We start from the raw sequence: 23429 nt of genomic DNA, 5'->3' as shown, positions 1-23429 counted from the left end.
AGCCAGGCTAGTATCAAGGTACAACACTCTGACTCTCAACATTTTACTCCACTACTTTTCACTATCTTTGAGTACAATGGAGAGTTAAGAAGTTTGTTCATTTGAATTATCCTCACTTATTATACCTACCTCTCCTGTTTTCTCTCTCTCTCTGGTCTCGGTCTCCCTCTCTCTCCCCCCTCTCTTTCTCAACACAGGAGGACTCATCCAGAAGGACTCAACCCAACACCGTTGCACTCATCGTCCAACCATCTCAGAGGGTCATGCTTCTCGTTTAGGTAAAGAACACGAAGGCTTCTCCTCAGTTTGGATGCAGCCCAAAGGGGAACCAGCAGCATCCAGGGAGGTGACCCTGGTTCCCATTGAGCTCCGTCCTGTCTCTGTTCCCCCAGCTCCTGTGTTTTGGACCAGGCGGTTCCAGGGCCCCTGGGGGCCGGGGGCTCCACCATGGGCGTGTGCGGCCGCAAGGCGCTCACCCTGCTGAGCAGCGTGTTTGCGGTGTGCGGCCTGGGCCTGCTGGGCGTGGCCGTCAGCACAGACTACTGGCTGTACCTGGAGGAGGGCGTGGTTCTGCCCCTCAACCAGAGCACCGAGACACGCATGGCACTGCACTCGGGCCTCTGGAGGGTCTGCTTCATCGCCGGTACGGAGGGGGGCCGTAGGCTGGGGGCCCGTAGGCTGGGGGCCCGTAGGCTGGGGGTCAGTACGGTAGGGTTGACTGGATTACAGTAGATGGTAGTACAGTAGGCTTTACTGTATTACAGTAGATGGTAGTACAGTAGGCTTTACTGTATTACAGTAGATGGTAGTACAGTAGGCTTTACTGTATTACAGTACAGTAGATGTTGGCACAGTACAGTAGGGTTGAGTGTATTACAGTAGATGGTAGTACAGTAGGGTTGAGTGTGTTACAGTAGATGGTGGTACAGTACAGTAGGGTTGAGTGTATTACAGTAGATGGTGGTACAGTAGGATTGAGTGTATTACAGTAGATGGTAGTACAGTAGGGTTGAGTGTATTACAGTAGATGGTGGTACAGTACAGTAGGGTTGAGTGTATTACAGTAGATGGTGGTACAGTACAGTAGGGTTGAGTGTATTACAGTAGATGGTGGTACAGTACAGTAGGGTTGAGTGTATTACAGTAGATGGTGGTACAGTAGGGTTGAGTGTATTACAGTAGATGGTACTACAGTAGGGTTGAGTGTATTACAGTAGATGGTGGTACAGTAGGGTTGAGTGTATTACAGTAGATGGTGGTACAGTACAGTAGGGTTGAGTGTATTACAGTAGATGGTGGTACAGTACAGTAGGGTTGAGTGTATTACAGTAGATGGTGGTACAGTACAGTAGGGTTGAGTGTATTACAGTAGATGGTGGTACAGTAGGGTTGAGTGTATTACAGTAGATGGTGGTACAGTAGGGTTGAGTGTATTACAGTAGATGGTGGTACAGTAGGGTTGAGTGTATTACAGTAGATGGTGGTACAGTACAGTAGGGTTGAGTGTATTACAGTAGATGGTGGTACAGTACAGTAGGGTTGAGTGTATTACAGTAGATGGTGGTACAGTAGGGTTGAGTGTATTACAGTAGATGGTGGTACAGTAGGGTTGAGTGTATTACAGTAGATGGTGGTACAGTACAGTAGGGTTGAGTGTATTACAGTAGATGGTGGTACAGTACAGTAGGGTTGAGTGTATTACAGTAGATGGTGGTACAGTAGGGTTGAGTGTATTACAGTAGATGGTAGTACAGTAGGGTTGAGTGTATTACAGTAGATGGTAGTACAGTAGGGTTGAGTGTATTACAGTAGATGGTGGTACAGTACAGTAGGGTTGAGTGTATTACAGTATATGGTGGTACAGTACAGTAGGGTTGAGTGTATTACAGTAGATGGTAGTACAGTAGGGTTGAGTGTATTACAGTAGATGGTGGTACAGTACAGTAGGGTTGAGTGTATTACAGTAGATGGTGGTACAGTAGAGTTGAGTGTATTACAGTAGATGGTGGTACAGTACAGTAGGGTTGAGTGTATTACAGTAGATGGTGGTACAGTAGGGTTGAGTGTATTACAGTAGATGGTAGTACAGTAGGGTTGAGTGTATTACAGTAGATGGTGGTACAGTACAGTAGGGTTGAGTGTATTACAGTAGATGGTGGTACAGTACAGTAGGGTTGAGTGTATTACAGTAGATGGTGGTACAGTACAGTAGGGTTGAGTGTATTACAGTAGATGGTACTACAGTAGGGTTGAGTGTATTACAGTAGATGGTGGTACAGTAGGGTTGAGTGTATTACAGTAGATGGTGGTACAGTACAGTAGGGTTGAGTGTATTACAGTAGATGGTGGTACAGTAGGGTTGAGTGTATTACAGTAGATGGTAGTACAGTAGGGTTGAGTGTATTACAGTAGATGGTGGTACAGTACAGTAGGGTTGAGTGTATTACAGTAGATGGTGGTACAGTACAGTAGGGTTGAGTGTATTACAGTAGATGGTGGTACAGTAGGGTTGAGTGTATTACAGTAGATGGTGGTACAGTACAGTATGGTTGAGTGTATTACAGTAGATGGTAGTACAGTACAGTAGGGTTGAGTGTATTACAGTAGATGGTGGTACAGTACAGTAGGGTTGAGTGTATTACAGTAGATGGTGGTACAGTACAGTAGGGTTGAGTGTATTACAGTAGATGGTAGTACAGTAGGGTTGAGTGTATTACAGTAGATGGTGGTACAGTAGGGTTGAGTGTATTACAGTAGATGGTAGTACAGTAGGGTTGAGTGTATTATAGTATATGGTGGTACAGTACAGTAGGGTTGAGTGTATTACAGTAGATGGTAGTACAGTAGGGTTGAGTGTATTACAGTAGATGGTGGTACAGTACAGTAGGGTTGAGTGTATTACAGTAGATGGTGGTACAGTAGGGTTGAGTGTATTACAGTAGATGGTGGTACAGTAGGGTTGAGTGTATTACAGTAGATGGTGGTACAGTAGAGTTGAGTGTATTACAGTAGATGGTGGTACAGTAGGGTTGAGTGTATTACAGTAGATGGTGGTACAGTAGGGTTGAGTGTATTACAGTAGATGGTAGTACAGTAGGGTTGAGTGTATTACAGTAGATGGTGGTACAGTACAGTAGGGTTGAGTGTATTACAGTAGATGGTGGTACAGTACAGTAGGGTTGAGTGTATTACAGTAGATGGTGGTACAGTACAATAGGGTTGAGTGTATTACAGTAGATGGTGGTACAGTAGGGTTGAGTGTATTACAGTAGATGGTAGTACAGTACAGTAGGGTTGAGTGTATTACAGTAGATGGTAGTACAGTAGGGTTGAGTGTATTACAGTAGATGGTAGTACAGTAGGGTTGAGTGTATTACAGTAGATGGTGGTACAGTAGAGTTGAGTGTATTACAGTAGATGGTGGTACAGTACAGTAGGGTTGAGTGTATTACAGTAGATGGTGGTACAGTACAGTAGGGTTGAGTGTATTACAGTAGATGGTGGTACAGTACAGTAGGGTTGAGTGTATTACAGTAGATGGTGGTACAGTAGGATTGAGTGTATTACAGTAGATGGTAGTACAGTAGGGTTGAGTGTATTACAGTAGATGGTGGTACAGTAGGGTTGAGTGTATTACAGTAGATGGTAGTACAATAGGGTTGAGTGTATTCCCAAGTCAAGTCAAGTCACTTTTATTCATATAGCACATTTAAATACAACAGGAGTTGACCCAAAGCACTTTACATTGACAGAAGTCAGGGTTTGGGCAGGGCAGTTGATAAAAGAGGCCCAGGGCTACACAGGTCTTGACTAAAAAAAAGAAATGCATAAAAAATAATGTAAAAAATAAGTAGAAAGAAAGCAATATATATAATAAAAAGAACAACATAGGATAAAACAGGTTAAATAGAGTAAAATCACGAAAATAAAAGTAGTAAAAGAAAAGTAAGAACAAGGTTAAGGGTTGTTAAAAGCAAGAGTTAAATTAGACTTAACACACAAGAGGACTTGATATGGGGTGGAAGGGGATTCCATAGGTTTGGGCCAGCAGCAGAGAATGCCCGGTCACCTTTCGTTTTAAGACGTGTACGGGGAACAGATAGGAGCTGTTTTGTGGATGACCGGGTCGACCTGGAGGTAGAGTGTGGGGAAAGCATTTCAGCAATATAAGGGGGGGCTAAGCCATTAAGAGCTTTAAAAACAAAGAGTAAAATCTTAAAATCAATTCTGAATTTGACAGGGAGCCAGTGCAGCTGAGCCAGGACTGGTGTGATGTGCTCTCTCTTTTTTGTGCCAGTGAGCATTCTGGCTGCTGCATTCTGGACCATCTGTAGTTTATGGATGTTAGATTGTGTAAAATATTGCAGTAATCAAGTCTTGAGGAAATAAAAGCATGTATGAGAATTTCAAGATCACTCCGGGATAAAAGGGATTTAAGATTTGATATTACTCTAAGTTGATAAAAACCACTTCTGACCACACTATTGATTTGTTTATTAAAATTCAGAGAGCTATCCAGCATAATACCAAGGTTTCTAACCACAGGGTGCACGTTATTAGAGAGGGGACCAAGAGCACTGCTGAGGCTGGTGACAGATGAAGGGGGACCAAATATAATGACTTCAGTTTTGCTATCATTGAGTTGAAGGAAATTGCATGCCATCCAAGATTTAATATCATTGAGGCAGCTATACAGTTTGTTTAATGTACATGTGGTCTGAGGGGCAACTGGGAGGTAGATCTGGGTATCGTCGGCATAGCAGTGGTACTGGATGCCATATTTGTCAAAGATGGAACTCAGGGGCAGCATGTAGAGAGAGAAGAGGAGGGGGCCAAGGATTGAACCACACTTCATGGTGGCAGAGGAAGAGGAGTAACGTCCCAATTTAACTGAAAAAGTCCTGTCTTTCAGGTAAGAGGTGAAGCAGGTTAAAACAGTGCCCTCCAGCCCAACTCTATGTTCCAACCTCTGCAGTAGGATGTCATGATCAATAGTGTCAAATGCGGCACTAAGATCCAATAAAACTAAAATGGCGCAGGAACCAGAGTCGGTGCAAAGTAGAATGTCATTGTATACTTTCAGTAAGGCAGATTCAGTGCTGTGGATAGCTCTAAAACCAGATTGGAATTTATCTAATAATTAAAACTGTTCAAATATGCTGTGAGTTGCTGGAAAACTACTTTCTCTAAAATTTTGGAGATAAAAGGCAGTTTTGAGATGGGTCTGTAATTTTTCAAGTCGTTTGAGTCAAGGGAAGACTTTTTTAGGAGAGGTTGCACAGTAGCATGCTTGAAAGTGGAAGGGACAACACCAGTGGCTAGTGAGCTGTTTACTATTGCCAGAATGAATGGACAGATAAAAGCAAAGATATCTCTGAAGAGCTGAGAGGGAATGACATCTGAGGGGCAGTAAGTGGGCTTCATCCGTGAGACTACCTGAGATAGCTCAGAGGAAGAGACAGGTGCAAAGTGCTGAAGATGGCTGCTGGTGGGAGGTTGAGGGTCTGCAGGGTCAAGAGAACAACTAAGGATATTGGCTCTGATTGAGTCAATTTTCTGAATAAAATAAATTAAAAAGTTTTCACAGGCCTCAGTGGAGCTTTCAATAGTGTGGGAAGCAGGGTTTAAGATTAAGTTAATGGTTTTAAAAAGCACTTTGGGTCTGTGAGCTTGCTTATTAATTAACGCAGCATAGTAATCAGCTTTAGACGTTTTAACAGCGAGTTGATAGCGGTTTAGGCTATCACGCAGAAGATCATAAGAGATTTGGAGCTTGGATCCTTCTTCCATTTGCGTTCAGCTTGTATGCAGACACGCCGGTGAGCACGGGTGGTATCATTTAGGGTGAGACTACCTTGGCTTTTCTAGGTTTCAGAGGGGCAACCTGATTCAAAGTGTCCGTGCAGGCTGAGTTAAAGAGAGAGGCCAAGTCATCAGTGTTTGAGCAGGTGGGGAAAGAGACAGAGAGATTTGACTGGTGGACTAGCCCAAAATGGTGAGAGAATTTTGATGCCGTGGCCGGGTTTAAGATCCATGAGAGAGGGGGAGGCTGAGTGGGGGAGGGGGTGGGGCGTACAAGAGTGGACTCAAACTCAATCAGGTGATGATCTGATACAGCAATATCAGAGACGGAGAGATTGGCCACATCAAAGCCAGAGGAGAGAACAAGGTCTAAGGTATGGCCCCTTTGATGGGTTGGACCAGACACTGACTGTGTTAGGTTAAAAGATTCTAAAACATTCATGAACTCATTGACCATTGGTTTAGTCGGGCAACATATGTGGATGTTAAAATCACCAACAATCAACAATTTATCTGATCGGGAGGCCATAGAGGAGGGAAGATCAGTAAACTCATTAATAAATAGGCTACCAGTAGTTTTAGGAGGTCTGTATACCAAAGCACATAGTATAGGCAGGTGAACATTAAGCAGTAGTAATTGCACTTCAAATGAGGAGTAGGCAATTGTGGGCAAAAAACGACATTTAAAAGTGTTATTATTGAATATAGTGGCTAGGCCACCTCCACGGCCAGAGGCCCTGGGGGTGTTCAGAACACCACAGTGGGGAGGACATAGCTCTCCAAGTGGAGTGAGATCATTTGCTTTGAGCCACGTTTCTGTTATGAAAAGTACATCCAGTTTCCTAGTGGTAAAAACGTCACTTAGGATAAATGCCTTATTAATTAGGGACCGGGCATTAAACAGAGCAATTCTAACAGGTGCGAGTAGCTCGGGTGGCGTAGACGACGTGACACCCTCGTACTCCAGTGGACGGAGAAGGGTTGTGTTCGCTCCACGCGTCGGACGAGACCTGGCAGTCGGGGGGCGAGGAGACCAAAGCACCGGGATGAGCGTAGTAGATGTTGCAGACAGTTGAAGAAGATTCTGGGGCACAGGCTTATCGTGCCATCGACGCCTAGTCGACGAGAGGGAGGGCCATGCCGAGATGACGGTGGGAATGACACCAGGGGATGGAGTCGTTGAGAGGACTTTGGGACGGGAGCTACCATGTAGGTAGCGGGATCGCTTTAGATTTCAACAGGGAGTCGCAGCGATGCCGAGTTCATGTGTGATAGTTTGGATGCAGGTGATTCCATAATCGAAGGCGACGGAGTGAAGACGCAGAAGTTAACAGTCCACGGTGTCCGTAGAAGGACTGGAATGTACAGTATGGTGCACATACTCAAACCTCCATGGACCACAGGGTTAACCAGCAAAACACATAGCCAAGTTTGAACCTCGATAGGCCAGCTGCTTACGACGCCTACGATTTTGTCTTGGAAAACTTTGGTTGCTTTCTGGGTCTTTATTATTTGTGGATTGTTTGATGTGATTTGATGGTGTCTGACGTTGGGACGTTTGTACGCCCTTACCTTGTATCTACCTGTAGGCGTGGTGGCGTGGCCACGCCCTCTGATCCTGGCGTGCCTCGGTGGCGCGGCTGTCTGGACTTATTTATTGGTCCATTGAGAGCCAGGGGCAGGTTAAATGGCGGAGAAGGAATAGTTTTTAGACCGCACAAGCTTTACGTATTCCTGAAACACTTGTATATCATTTATTTTTGCATCCTATCATCCTTCAATTGCAAACACTGAAAGTCAACCAGATTGTCGGAATAAATACTCAAACTGGAATTCCACTCTCCGTGTGTACTTATCTGGAATGTGTGTCGGTAACCCTCTGCCTCAAACCTGATGGCGAAACTTTAGCCATATCATAGTCGAAAAACTCCGAAGACCGACTATTGGAAATATTTGTGCCCTTACGGATTACGGGCAACGTTAATGATGATTGCCGAAGGAAAGGCGATCAATGGAATTGGATGATCTCCGAATTGTGAGTAAAGCTGTTTATGAATGAACTGCGCGACTGCGCTGGGAAGAAATGTTTGGAAACAATCTGGAAACAAACAGAACCCTAGCGAATGACTGGATTGTTCAACGAACTGCATAAACATGAAATACTGAATAAAAGGCTCTGTGAACTTAAAAGCAAATTATGGATGATTCTCAGAAGGCTGACGAGGCGGCCAAGCTTCTGAAATCAAAAGTTGGAACGCGCAGAGGAAAGCTCGCAGCATGCACAAAGGAAAAAAAATGAAATTAGGCAAATGATGACCAAAGGTGCAGACATTATGGAAGTGGATAAGAAAGTTGTTATGTTACTTGACTGTGCTGATGAATTTAAATCTGCGAACGATGCCGTGTATGCACTTATGGATGACGTCACCGAGCGAGAAGAGGATCAGAGTAAATGGTATGAGCCAAAAGCTGATTCTATTGTCGCTTTATTAAAAGAAGTGGACGTTTGGAAAAGTAAAGAGAGGGAACAGGAAAGGCTACAATCCGCAATTGGCCCTAAGGATAGCGTTTCACATGTGTCTAGTAAAATGTCGAGAGCATCATCCATAGCCTCTGCTACTAAAATTGCTGCTGCTGAGAAGGCCTCTTTGGAGGCGCGCTCCAGAGCTCTTTCAATTATTCACGCCATTGAAATGGAGGAAGCGACTCTGAAGTCGAAAAAAGAAAGGATTCAGTTGCAATCACAAATTGAAGCAGTAGATGCAAAACTTAAAGTACTTAGTGTTAATGAAGACCAAGGCGATGCTATGAACGAGTATTATGATGCGGGCCAAGACGATAACCCTGATCCCACTTTTGCTGATGCCTCTCCACTTAACTTTGCACCTCTGGAGACAGTGCCAAAAACCCCACTCCAGAAAGCAGTTAGACACATGCACAGTAGCTCTCGCGTGGCCACAAGAGTATCTGAAACCTCATCTCACCAACAAGCCAATTCAAGCAATATTCCCACCAGAGACCACCATGCCATGCTTCAAAGGCAAAAGGAGCTTATGGATCTCATGGCCAGGCAACAAGATCTTTCCCTATTGCCAAAACGAGAAGTTCCAGTCTTTGACGGTGACCCGTTATTATACCAATCTTTTATTAATGCTTTTACACATCTTATTGAAGACAAGACTAGTAACTGCCAAGACAGGCTATACTTTCTTGAACAATTTACCCTCGGTCAGGCCAGAGACCTGGTCCGCAGTTGTCTGCATATGAAGCCCGTCAGGGTTACACTGAGGCCAGACAGCTCTTACACAAGCATTTTGGAAATGAAATGATAATAGCAAATGCATATCTGGAAAAAGCACTGAACTGGACCTCTATAAAACCTGAGGACCATATGTCCCTTCATTCATATGCTCTATTTTTAAGAGAATGTCACAATGCAATGCAAAATTTGGATTACCTCGACGAATTGAATGTTGCATCCAACTTAAAGTTGCTGGTCCACAAGTTACCATACAAACTCCGTGAACGATGGCGGACTACAGTGTATGAATTAGCTAAAGGAAGCGGACGTGTGAGATTCAAGCATTTCGTCGACTTCCTGGAAATACAGTCCAACATCCTTTTGCATCCAGTGTTTGGCGACATAAGAGATCCTCTGCCCAGTAAAAGCACTGTGTCTGAAACCAGAACAACTGACTCTAGGACGCCTAAAAGGAGCAGCTTTGTGACCACTGTGACACCTGCTGGACAGCAGGCACCCAGACAGCTCTCACAGGTAACCCAGGGAACCAACACCTCATCCAGTACTGTCATGCCTTCATGTACTTTTTGTGAATGCAAACACGCAGTAGCAGACTGCATAAAATTCCAGTCAGAACCACATGACCGCAAAGTAGAACATTTGAAACGGAATGGTCACTGCTTTGGATGTCTAAAGAAGGGCCATATGGTTATGAATTGCAATAAAAAAGTGGACTGTCAGATCTGCAGTCGGAAGCATCCGACCCTACTACACATTGATCAGCAGACCTCAGATCAACAGTCCTTACTGAGCACAAACTCCACAACATCAGCAACTCTCAACAGTGCACTAGTATCAGCCGATAATGCAACAGGGGCCAGAAAGGACTGCGCTTTAGCAATAGTTCCGGTTCAAGTCAGGGTGGTCAACGGCAGCAAAACCATCAGAACGTATGCCTTCCTGGATCCGGGCAGCTCAGCTACCTTCTGCACCGAAAACATCATGCATCAGCTAAATGCTAAAGGACGCAAGACCGAATTCGTCCTGCGAACATTGGGACAAGAAAGACCTGTTGAGAGCTATGAACTCTCAGGATTGCAAGTAGGTCACTTAGATGGAAGTGTGTACATTGAGCTGCCCAAGGTATACACCCAATATGAAATTCCTGTTTCGAAAGGGAATCTGCTCATTCAGCATGATTTGGAAAAATGGCCTTACCTCAAGGGAATTGAACTCGATAGCATTGATGCCAATGTTGAGATATTGATTGGAATGAACGTTCCACAGGCGATGCAACCCTGGCAAGTTGTCAACAGTCAAGGGAATGGACCGTATGCAGTCAAGACGCTATTAGGATGGGTGGTCAATGGCCCACTCAATTCTTGTTCTGCTACAAAGGAGACGGGAGCGGCGTCAGTAACAGTCAATCGAATTTCGATGGAGAATCTCAAGGATTTGCTCATCAGTCAATACAACAACGACTTTCCTGAAAAGGATTATGAGGAGAAGAGAGAAATGTCTGTTGAGGACAAAGAATTTATGGACCTAACAACGAAAGCAGTCACAGTCAAAAATGGACATTACTACCTACCCCTACCTTTCCGTGACAAGGATGTAAGGCTACCGAACAACCATGATGTGGCAGCACAGCGCACACTGAGTCTTTCCAGGAGATTTAGGAAGGATCAAATTTACGCAGCAGAGTACAAAACATTCATGGAGAATGTACTGCAAAAGGGCTATGCAGAGAAGGTTCCACAAGAAGAGCTGCAAGGAAATGATGGACACGTATGGTACATTCCACATCATGGGGTGTACCACAAGCAAAAGGGCAAGCTTTGAGTTGTGTTTGACTGCTCCTCTTCATATAAAGGCAAATCTCTCAACACAGAACTTCTCCAAGGTCCCGACCTAGCTAACCCACTTCTAGGTGTCCTGCTTAGGTTCAGGCAGGAAAGAATTGCAATAATGGCTGACATCGAAGCAATGTACTACCAAGTATGTGTTCAGAGGCAGCACAGGGACTTTCCCAGATTCCTGTGGTGGCCACAAGGGGATGTAAACTTGCCACTGGAAGTCTTTAGAATGAATGTCCACCTCTTTGGGGCAGTATCATCGCCAAGCATTGCTAACTTTGCCCTAAAACAAATAGCCATTGATAATTCAGACAAATACAGTTTGGAGGTGCTTGACATAATCAAACACAACTTTTACATTGATGATTGCCTCCATTCAGTGGCATCTGTAGAAAAGGCAATTCAGCTCACAAGAGACCTCAGAGAGGTATGCAACCAAGGAGGATTCACTTTGAACAAGTGGGTAAGTAACAGCACTGAAGTCCTTGAGACTATTCCAGAAAGTCACAGAGCCCCACTTGTGAAACAACTTGACCTAGACCGGGAGAAACCTCCTCTTGAGAGGGCCCTCGGTATCCAGTGGAATATCCAGAAAGACACCTTTACCTTCCGAGTAGCGGTGAAGAATAGAGTTACAACAAGAAGAGCAATCCTCTCTGTAGTGAGCTCCATATATGACCCACTTGGTCTACTCTCCCCCTTCATTCTCAAGGCTAAGCAAATCCTGCAGAGGCTCTGTCTTGGAAAATGTGGATGGGATGAAGCAATTCCAGATGAATTATCAAGGCCCTGGCAAAAATGGCTCACAGAAATGGACCAGCTAAACAGATTTGAAGTGGACAGGTGCATGAAGCCTGAGGAATTTGGTGATGTAAAGACTGCTGAGCTACACCACTTCTGCGATGCAAGTGAGCTAGGATACAGAACAGTAACCTACCTCAGACTAATAAGCAATACAGGAGACATTCAACACTCTTTCATACTTGGGAAATCCAGAGTAGCACCACTGAAACAGATGACGATTCCAAGACTGGAGCTTGCAGCTGCAACCCTTGCTGCTAAAGTGGACAGGATGTTACACACAGAACTTCACATGGAACTAACTGATTCAACCTTCTGGACAGTACATCAGTGCTGAAGTACATTTATAATAAAACAAAACGTTTTCATACCTATGTCGCCAACAGAATTGCAGTGATCCATAACCTTTCCAGGGAACATCAGTGGAGACACGTAACCTCGAAAGATAATCCGGCAGATGATGCCTCACGAGGATTGAACTTGACCCGGTGGCTAAAGGGCCCAAGCTTCCTGTCAAGGAAGGAAAGTGAGTGGCCCGAGATGCCAAAGGATCTAGGCACATTCCAATGGATGATCCAGAGGTAAAGAAAGAGATCACTGCAAACTGCCTTAATCTGCAAATCAATGCAACCACCAATCTCATTCAATACTATTCCTCATGGAAAAAGCTAAAGAGAGCTGCTGCGTGGCTGTTGAAACTCCGACGGAGTCTCCTGCTCCGAAGCAGTAAAAACCAAGTCCTTATGGCCTCCAAAGGAGAGCAGCAAGGTTTGACCGTGGAGGATTTGGAGGAAGCGGAGAAGGCGATACTTTGCTATGAACAGCAGCGCTACTTCGATTCAGAGCTAGCACTCTTGAGAATGGGAAAACCAGTCAAAACTACCAGTTCGGTATGGAAACTGGATCCAATCATTGATGATGGCATCCTGAGAGTTGGAGGCAGGATACGTCAAGCATCCATGCCAGTGAGTCTGAAGAATCCGATCATCCTGCCCAAAAACTCACGCGTATCCAAACTGATCCTGCACGACATCCATCAACAAGTTGGACATGCAGGAAGAAATCATATGCTCTCAAAGCTCAGACAGGGATTCTGGCTACCATGTGCTAACTCATCCGCGAGAAGTATAATAAGATCTTGTGTCTTTTGCAGAAGAATGCAGGCTAAGGTTGGAGAACAAAAAATGGCAGACTTGCCAGTGGATCGAATCACCCCAGACCTACCACCTTTCTCACACGTGGGTATAGACTACTTTGGTCCTATAGAGGTCAAACGAGGCAGATCTCACGTGAAGAGATGGGGGGTGATCTTCACCTGTCTAGCAAGCCAAGCCATCCACCTGGAGGTGGCGAGCATGTTAAACACAGATTCCTGCATTAATGCTATTCGGCGATTCCTATGTCGGAGAGGGCCAGTGCTCACCATCAGGACAGATTACCCATAATCCTAAAGTGTAACACAACATTAAACCGATTTTATAAAGACTAATTCCCGAACACATTGTAGTTCAGACATTTTTTAAGAAAGTTAAAGGCTGCATTTGAAAAGTTACATCATAGAAGTTGAGGGCCCTATCTTGCACCCAGCGCAATTTATTTTCTACACCAACGCATGTATCTAGTTTGGACCCAGCGTAAAGCTTGGTGCAAACTCGCTGGCAAACTCGCGCCACTACACTTGCGCCCTGGAGAGGCGTGTCAGTGAAAAGCAGAGGCGTGTTCCGGCGCAAATGATACATGGTGCTATTTTAGGTATCTAAAAAGCAATCGTGCCACTGACCATCAAATTCCTGGTCTAAATGCACCAGCGGATAGCGTAGTTGGTGTTGCTATTTTGACATGCCATGGCAGGTTGGAACTGCAACATACACTTACACACACGTAGGCTATACACAGCACAAACATGCAAACGATTTGCCTAAATATTATGATGTCAAAGATTGTTCATATGTGTGAAACTGCATAGAAATAGCATTTGGATTGTGGAAAAAAAAAATCCTTAGGGGCTGCATGAATGAACACAGTAGAGTAGTCTTTGCCATGCGTTAAAATAATAATAATAACAATAATAAACTTGAGCAAGGTTTATCCCCTAACCCTAACAAAATTTAGTTTTAGGGTAAATGATAACGTTGATTAAATCATTTGGGAAAGAACAGCTGATACAGTGGTAAGTTGTACTTTTAAATCAATGCATCTGCAAACACCGTACAGCAAACACATATGTTCTTGACCCAGACATCGTGTACAAGCCCATAACTTTTAGGATTGATGAGTATTTGGTCGTGGAAAACATAGTTTTACCGCGAGTGAGTGTTTAAAAGTTTAATGAATGCGGGTGAAAATGTTCAGTGCGCAGTTCAACAATATGTGTGCCCCCATCTGTTCAAACACACGCAAACTAAACACATAACGCATAATACAGTCCATAGTTGACTGTTGAATGTGTGCATTAGACCTATTGTTTGGCCATAAACTGAGCCATTTGAAGTTTGAAATTCATGTGGTCATGCATCGGTCTCAGCGGAGACTGCAAACGCGCTGTCAAAATATCAACTTGTCAATTTCAAATGCGCTGGCTCTTAAAGGAGATGGGAGATGGAACTCTCATTGGTTTATTGCACTTTACTTCCAAAACACACCTACAGGTAATTAGGCTACTTCAGACCAACCCATTTTAGATTTGCGTCGGGCACAAGAGTCATTTATCCGCCGTTAAAATAGCAACAGCGCCAGAGATCCTCCCACAGAGCTACTTGCGCTTCACGTTTCATGCTTGTGTTTCAGATCAGTAAAATAGGGCCCTAAAGGTTAAAGCTTTATCTTTTATTAAATACCTGCAATACATAACACCCAGGCTGATGGCCTTTCAACATCTCCATTAGTGAATTGCATGTGAGCCTGTGAGCTTCATATAGTGAAGCTGCCTGCTGCCCCAGTGCAGTCTGGGGCAGCAGGCCTGGGGGCTCATTTGGCTTGGTGGTTACGCAACATGCTTTCCCAGCTGCTCAGCAGGGCACAACCTTTAAGTACTAATGGGCTGTGTGTGTGTGTGTGTTTTTGTGTGTGTGTGTGTGTGTGTGTGTGTGTGTGTGTGTGTGTGTGTGTGTGTGTGTGTGTGCATTGGTCTGTCCGACCAATCAACTGGCCCTATTGCCCATTTAGCTGTCCTGGTTCAGGATGTTGACCCAAAAAAGACCCCTGGACCACGCCGGCCGCCACCCAGCAGGACCGGTGCTGATAGGGTTAGTCTGATATTGAGGCCAGGGCTGCTGGGAGCCAGGGATGAGCTCAGCCTTTAACGGCCAATCAAACCCCACACAACTTGGTTTGTAAAGAGGACTCCCTCCATCGGTTAAAGGTAGTTATTAAATGACCTGGGGCTTTGATCACCTGCTGAGAGCGTCACACACTCAGGGACGGAGCTGACGCTCAGGGACGCTACCGATAACCAATAGCCAATAACGACCATCAATAACGACCATCAATAACGACCATCAATAACGACCATCAATAACTACCATCAATAACGACCATCAATAACTACCATCAATAACTACCAAAGGGAATGCTGAAAGGGAACGTATAGAGAATGTGTTCTTCAAACCAAGTCACCTCTCTAAGGCTCTCCAACCGCAGGAAAATACATTGAACTCGTCTCTGGGCCCCTGGTCGTCTCTGGGCCCCCGGTCGTCTCTCTCTGGGCCCCCGGTCGTCTCTCTCTGGGCCCCCGGTCGTCTCTGGGCCCCCGGTCGTCTCTCTCTGGGCCCCCGGTCGTCTCTCTCTGGGCCCCCGGTCGTCTCTCTCTGGGCCCCCGGTCGTCTCTGGGCCCCCGGTCGTCTCTGGGCCCCCGGTCGTCTCTCTCTGGGCCCCCGGTCGTCTCTCTCTGGGCCCCCGGTCGTCTCTCTCTGGGCCCCCGGTCGTCTCTCTCTGGGCCCCCGGTCGTCTCTCTCTGGGCCCCCGGTCGTCTCTGGGCCCCCGGTCGTCTCTCTCTGGGCCCCCGGTCGTCTCTCTCTGGGCCCCCGGTCGTCTCTCTCTGGGCCCCCGGTCGTCTCTGGGCCCCCGGTCGTCTCTGGGCCCCCGGTCGTCTCTCTCTGGGCCCCCGGTCGTCTCTCTCTGGGCCCCCGGTCGTCTCTCTCTGGGCCCCCGGTCGTCTCTGGGCCCCCGGTCGTCTCTCTCTGGGCCCCCGGTCGTCTCTCTCTGGGCCCCCGGTCGTCTCTGGGCCCCCGGTCGTCTCTGGGCCCCCGGTCGTCTCTCTCTGGGCCCCCGGTCGTCTCTGGGCCCCCGGTCGTCTCTGGGCCCCCGGTCGTCTCTCTCTGGGCCCCCGGTCGTCTCTCTCTGGGCCCCCGGTCGTCTCTGGGCCCCCGGTCGTCTCTGGGCCCCCGGTCGTCTCTCTCTGGGCCCCCGGTCGTCTCTCTCTGGGCCCCCGGTCGTCTCTCTCTGGGCCCCCGGTCGTCTCTCTCTGGGCCCCCGGTCGTCTCTCTCTGGGCCCCCGGTCGTCTCTCTCTGGGCCCCCGGTCGTCTCTCTCTGGGCCCCCGGTCGTCTCTCTCTGGCCCCCGGTCGTCTCTGGGCCCCCGGTCGTCTCTGGGCCCCCGGTCGTCTCTCTCTGGGCCCCCGGTCGTCTCTCTCTGGGCCCCCGGTCGTCTCTCTCTGGGTCCCCGGTCGTCTCTGGGCCCCCGGTCGTCTCTGGGCCCCCGGTCGTCTCTCTCTGGGCCCCCGGTCGTCTCTCTCTGGGCCCCCGGTCGTCTCTCTCTGGGCCCCCGGTCGTCTCTCTCTGGGCCCCCGGTCGTCTCTCTCTGGGCCCCCGGTCGTCTCTCTCTGGGCCCCCGGTCGTCTCTCTCTGGGCCCCCGGTCGTCTCTCTCTGGCCCCCGGTCATCTCTGGGCCCCCGGTCGTCTCTGGGCCCCCGGTCGTCTCTGGGCCCCCGGTACTGGGGGGTCAGGGGTACTGGGGGGTCAGGGGTTCTGGGGGGTCAGGGGTTCTGGGGGGTCAGGGGTCAGGGGTTCTGGGGGGTCAGGGGTACTGGGGGGTCAGGGGTACTGGGGGGTCAGGGGTTCTGGGGGGTCAGGGGTACTGGGGGGTCAGGGGTTCTGGGGGGTCAGGGGTTCTGGTTCCCCAGCTAAAGCATGACGTTCAGTGAAGTGATTATGTAAAATAATCACTTCACTGATTAAATAATGCGATCAGAAATATCAGACCCTGATAGTGAGGCCCCCCCGTTACCTTCAGCCTCTCCTAAAGGAGACTCGAGCTACCGAGGTCCCGCTGGCACCACGCCGTGTTTAGCTACCGAGGTCCCGCTGGCACCACGCCGTGTTTAGCTAACGAGGTCCCGCTGGCACCACGCCGTGTTTAGCTAACGAGGTCCCGCTGGCACCACGCCGTGTTTAGATCCCTGCAGGCGTACTTAATTGGGTCGAGGGGAATCCCTCACTCACAGGAATCTGATGGCTTCATAAAACATGAGCAGAGGATCTACGGGCTCAACACATAGCTCTTAGCCTCAATGAATTCAGTTTTGGATGAGTAACTATTCAGCAGGCTTAATTACTAGCTGCTTCCTGCCAATGAGGAAGAGAGAGGGGGAAGGGGGGCAGTGCTGTCCTGGGACAGCCTTCAGTCTCCTCTGGTCTGGAGGGGCCCAATCTGCACCCCAGTCTAACTAAGCCACACTTCACCTAGGGACTCTTACTGGGCTCCTCAAACCAGTTTATTGTAACCGTTTGTAGACCATGATACCTCAGAACAACCAGAGCTCACATGTTTGCTTCTCTTTCTCCTGCTCCAGGGGAGGAGAAGGGACGATGCTTCACTATAGAGTACGTTATGCCCACCAACGGCCAGCTGACCTCCGAGTCCACCGTCAGCGTCCTCAGTAAGTGGAGCTGCACCACTCTGTAAACCAGTCCCTCAGTAAGTGAGGCTGCACCACTCTGTAAACCAGTCCCTCAGTAAGTGGAGCTGCACCACTCTGTAAACCAGTCCCTCAGTAAGTGAGGCTGCACCACTCTGTAAACCAGTCCCTCAGTAAGTGAGGCTGCACCACTCTGTAAACCAGTCCCTCAGTAAGTGGAGCTGCACCACTCTGTAAACCAGTCCCTCAGTAAGTGAGGCTGCACCACTCTGTAAACCAGTCCCTCAGTAAGTGGAGCTGCACCACTCTGTAAACCAGTCCCTCAGTAAGTGAGGCTGCACCACTCTGTAAACCAGTCCCTCAGTAAGTGAGGCTGCACCACTCTGTAAACCAGTCCCTCAGTAAGTGAGGCTGCACCACTCTGTAAACCAGTCCCTCAGTAAGTGGAGCTGCACCACTCTGTAAACCAGTCCCTCAGTAAGTGAGGCTGCACCACTCTGTAAACCAGTCCCTCAGTAAGTGGAGCTGTCTGACTAATCACCCACTCAAAGCGACTCAGGTTACCGGTTCACTTTTGGATTGGATTAGATTAAATTAGGTTAGATTGGATTGGTTTAGGTTGGATTAGATTAGGTCAAATTGGATAGGGTTACATTAGGTAAAACTAGATCAGATTAGATTGGATAGGTTCAATTGGAGTAGCTCTTCCTGTGATATAGGATAGCCTTCCTGAGGATTCAGTGCCTGTGATATCGGTCTTTGTGGCGTTGATGTTCATGTGATCTGCAGTGGTAGTAAATGTCTCCTCCTGTCCGCTCAGAGATGATCCGCTCGGCCACGCCGTTCCCTCTGGTCAGCCTCTTCTTCATGTTCATCGGCTTCATCCTCAGCAACGTGGGCCACATACGGCCTCATCACACCGTGCTCGCCTTCGTCTCTGGAATCTTCTTCATCCTGTCAGGTACGGCAGCTCAGAGGAGGAAGCACATTTGAATAACTCTGTTTCATGGCTCCATCTTTTGTTCCACTTAGCCCCATTAGCAGCACATGTCCCAGATGAATGGAGATGGAGGAGATTGTGTGTTGAATAAGAAATTAGAAACTATCTCAATTTGTCATGCAAGTAATGTATGTGTTAAAATTGTAATGAGGATTCGGAAATGCAATTTGACTGGAGGCAAAGAATCAGGGACCTCGGGCTCAACAGCGCCCTCTGTGACTCTGAGCTTCCTGACGGGCAGACCCCAGGCAGTGCGGAGAGGAAACATCACCCACCCTGACTATCAACACCGGCGCACCCCAGGGCTGCGTGCTCAGCCCTCTCCTCTACTCCCTGTTCAGCCATGACTGCGTGGCCACACACAGACTACAGGAAGTGACAGGGAGTAGGACCCGCCCCCAACACCATCAACGGGACGACAGTAGAGAGGGTCAGCAGCTCAAGTTCCTCGGGGTCCACATCAGCGAGGACCTGACCTGGACCCACCACCCCAACGCCATCACAAAGACGGCAAGACAGCGGCTCTTTCTCCTCCTCAGGCTGAGGAGGTTCAACATGGACTCCAGACACTCTGCACTTCTACAGCTGCACCATAGAGAGTCTCCCGACTGGCTGCATCACCGCCTGCTACGGCAGTCGCCCTCAACCCTCACCCTTACAGAGGTGGTGTAGACTGCCCAGACATCACCAGGACGGAGCTGCCATCCATGGAGGACCTCTTCACTCAGCGGTGCAGGAAGACCAACCGGATTATTAAAGACCCTCATCACCCCCGCAACAAACTGTTGTGGCTGCTGCCGTCTGGTAGACGCTACCGCAGCATCCGGTCTCACACCACCAGACTCAGGGACCGTTCCATCCCACAGGCCACAAGACTCCTGAGCTACCTAGCTCACCACTATGCCACTTTACAACAGTCGACATCTGGATCAAAATGTCTGTTTACATTTCACTCTATGCTGCATCTATTTATACCTTAGTTATTGGTAAATGGACTGCATTTATATGTTTTTTGTAACCAGTGGCCACCCAAAGCACTTATTGGCACTTTACAATAATGCCTATTGCATTCACCCATTCACACACAAGACAGGGTCTTCAGCCATGCAAGGAGACAGCCAGTTCGTCAGGAGCAGTTAGGGTGAGGTGCCTTGCTCAGGGACACCTCGACACTCAGCTAGGAGGAGCCGGGGATTGAACCAGCACCTACTTTACCCCCTGTGCTAATGCCACCCCCATTGTATTATATATTTATTTTGTTCTAATTATTCATGTCCAGTATTGTAGTTTATTTGTTTATTTAGGCTTAGCTCGCTTGTGTTTCTTTTATACTTTTACTTTTCTTTATATTGCACTGTTGAAGGAGCCTGAGACTTGAGAATTTCATTGCGAGTGACTGCGTCTGTAATTTATTTGTCCCCAGGGGGCAATTGAAGGCACATGTATTGTATGTCACTTATTTTTAATTAGTAATTTCACATAAATACTTTTTTTTTAATTCTGATAGATGCGACTGAGTTATTAGCAGTGCTTCATACAGTAGGTCTGAACATCTCTGACAGGCTTTGGTGAGTCACTTGAAGTCCATCTAGTTTAGTGAAATGGTCATGAATCACAGGGGGGCCCGAGCAGTCATCATCTGTTGGTTTTCTGATAAATGCTGTCACCTCACCTGCCATCACTAGTGTGCAGCCCTGGAGGTAGTTAACGTTCAATAATGTCCCCTCAAGGTAAAGCTGGTCTCTGTGCTCCAGGTCTCTCTCTGGTGGTCGGTCTGGTGCTCTACATCTCCAGTATCAACGACGAGATGCTGAACCGGACCAAGACCTACGAGACCTACTTCAGCTACAAGTATGGCTGGTCCTTCGCCTTCGCTGCCATCTCCTTCCTGCTGGATGAGGTAACCCTCCGCCTCCCACTTCCTGTTCTTTAGGGTATCAGGGAGGGTGTCTCCCAGGGAAGCAAGGAGACACGTGGGCTCAGTGGAGGACCGACCTCTCTCCAGGACCGGCTGCCTCCAGCCAGCCTCATGGAAAGACTTCAGAGGAGCCGTATGCCTTCCACTGTGTTGAGATGAGAGGGCGGGACTTCGTATGCCTTCCACTGTGTTGAGACGAGAGGGCGGGACTTCATATGCCTTCCACTGTGTTGAGACGAGAGGGCGGGACTTCATATGCCTTCCACTGTGTTGAGACGAGAGGGCGGGACTTCATATGCCTTCCACTGTGTTGAGACGAGAGGGCGGGACTTCATATGCCTTCCACTGTGTTGAGACGGGAGGGCGGGACTTCATATGCCTTCCACTGTGTTGAGACGGGAGGGCGGGACTTCATATGCCTTCCACTGTGTTGAGACGAGAGGGCGGGACTTCAGATGCCTTCCACTGTGTTGAGACGTGAGGGCGGGACTTCAGAGGAGCAGGGCAGAGACCTTTTGAGTGGCAGGGGCTCTAATTTAAAAAAGGGCACATGGAACAAGATTTGTTAACAATATATGTCATCTTTATTTTTAGCATTTATTTTTATCATTTATTTATTTGAGTAATTAAATACTAATTAACTGCAACCTGAGCTCTAAATGTAAGGATATGCTTTATTACAAAGTCAAAATGTATAGCCACCAACCTACACCGCAGACGACAAATAACCTAAGGTAATAACTAAGGTAAGGTCCAGAAGACGTGTTGTTTAAAGCGGGCTGCTGGTTGAGAGGCAGAACGCAGCGGATCACTGATCTCTATAGGGATATCTGGATCACTATAGGGATATCTGGATCTCTATAGGGATATCTGGATCTCTATAGGGATATCTGGATCTCTATAGGGATATCTGGATCTCTATAGGGATATCTGGATCTCTATAGGGATATCTGGATCACTATAGGGATATCTGGATCTCTATAGGGATATCTGGATCACTATAGGGATATCTGGATCACTATAGGGATATCTGGATCACTATAGGGATATCTGGATCTCTATAGGGATATCTGGATCACTATAGGGATATCTGGATCTCTATAGGGATATCTGGATCGCTATAGGGATATCTGGATCGCTATAGGGATATCTGGATCTCTATAGGGATATCTGGATCACTATAGGGATATCTGGATCTCTATAGGGATATCTGGATCTCTATAGGGATATCTGGATCACTATAGGGATATCTGGATCACTATAGGGATATCTGGATCGCTATAGGGATATCTGGATCACTATAGGGATATCTGGATCTCTATAGGGATATCTGGATGGTATCTGGATGGCGTTGGACCACAATTGAACACTGGTCTACAGGAAGATGAAGTAGCCCAGGGAGCCTATTTCATAACAGCCTACTACTACTACTACTAGTACTACTACTAGTACTACTAGTGCCTCAGGGAGTTGCTTGCGTAAACCAGCCAATAATTGATTCACACGTTCATTTTTAAATGTTCATGTGTAATTTTACGAAGCATTGATCATTTAAATGGCCACTCAAAATGGCACTTTGGACATTCAGATGCAAAGGGAGGATGCTCAGGCACCCATATCCCCCCCTCTGCACTGCAGAGGAGCTGTATGCGTTCCACTTCCACGGTACCGATATGAGGGGAGAGAGTGAGGGACTTCTGACTGAGGGATTCCCATTTCTGTTATGGATATTGCTTTGTCAAATTATTTGCTCAAAAACATAATCATTCTCTTTGTCTTTTTTGGTGTTCTTCTGATCATATTCATCTTGCTCCATGGACTGTTAACACACAGATCATAGGTCATAGTGTTAACACACAGGTCATAGTGTTAACACACAGGTCATAGGTCATAGTGTTAACACATAGGTCATAGTGTTAACTCACAGGTCATAGGTCATAGTGTTAACACACAGGTCATAGTGTTAACACACAGGTCATACTGTTAACACACAGAGTTGGTTGAGTTGGTTTGTTTGTTACTTTGAAATCGCATACGCTCGCAACACACACACACACACACTACAACCTGTGTGTGTGTGTGTGTGTGTGTGTGTGTGTGTGTGTGTGTCACCATGCTCTCTGCCTCCTCCCCAGACGGCGGGCGTCATGTCGGTGTACCTCTTCATGAAGCGCTACACGGCTGAGGAGATGTACCGCCCCCACCAGGGCTTCTACCGCCCGCGCCTCAGCAACTGCTCCGACTACTCGGGTCAGTTCCTGCAGCCGGACGCCCCCGACGGGCCGGCCGGCCGCGGCCGCAGCGCCTCCGCCGTGTCAGAGGCCTCCATGCCCATGAGCAGCTCCTCCTGCGGCCACTACCCCGCCCTGCTGCGCTGCCCCGAGTACCACCACATGACCTCCTCCTCCCACTGCTGAGCCCCTCCTCCTCCTCCTCCTCCTCCTCCTCCTCCTCCTCTGTACCACCACATGACCTCCTCCTCCCACTGCTGAGCACCTCCACATGACCTCCTCCTCCTCCTCCTCTGTACCACCACATGACCTCCTCCTCCTCCTCCTCCTCCTCCTCCTCCTCCTCCTCCTCCTCCTCTGTACCACCACATGACCTCCTCCTCCCACTGCTGAGCCCCTCCTCCTCCTCCTCCTCCTCTGTACCACCACATGACCTCCTCCTCCCACTGCTGAGCCCCTCCTCCTCCTCCTCCTCCTCCTCCTCCTCCTCTGTACCACCACATGACCTCCTCCTCCTCCTCCTCCACTGTACCACCACATGACCTCCTCCTCCCACTGCTGAGCACCTCCTCCTCCTCCTCCTCCTCCTCCTCCTCCTCCTCCTCCTCCTCCTCTGTACCACCACATGACCTCCTCCTCCCACTGCTGAGCCCCTCCTCCTCCTCCTCCTCCTCCTCCTCCTCCACTGTACCACCACATGACCTCCTCCTCCCACTGCTGAGCACC

The 23429-nt window shown here is 48.0% G+C and overlaps 1 protein-coding gene across 1 annotated transcript; it reads left to right on the top strand.

Annotated features, from left to right (window-relative positions):
- Positions 1-447: 447 nt before the first annotated feature.
- LOC311340782 (voltage-dependent calcium channel gamma-5 subunit-like) lies at positions 448-22889 on the top strand (the record flags this gene model as incomplete). The annotated part of the gene is made up of 5 exons (XM_084465664.1): positions 448-643; positions 17489-17575; positions 18375-18515; positions 20309-20454; positions 22608-22889. 5 exons carry the CDS (start codon positions 448-450, stop codon positions 22887-22889), a joined length of 852 nt encoding a protein of 283 aa, XP_084321790.1.
- Positions 22890-23429: the final 540 nt, after the last annotated feature.

Source organism: Micromesistius poutassou (genome assembly GCF_964030765.1).
Source record: "Micromesistius poutassou genome assembly, chromosome: 3".
Classification (NCBI taxonomy): domain Eukaryota; kingdom Metazoa; phylum Chordata; class Actinopteri; order Gadiformes; family Gadidae; genus Micromesistius; species Micromesistius poutassou.
Note: the sequence above shows the minus strand (reverse complement) of the source record. Positions and strands in the feature narration are given on the sequence as shown.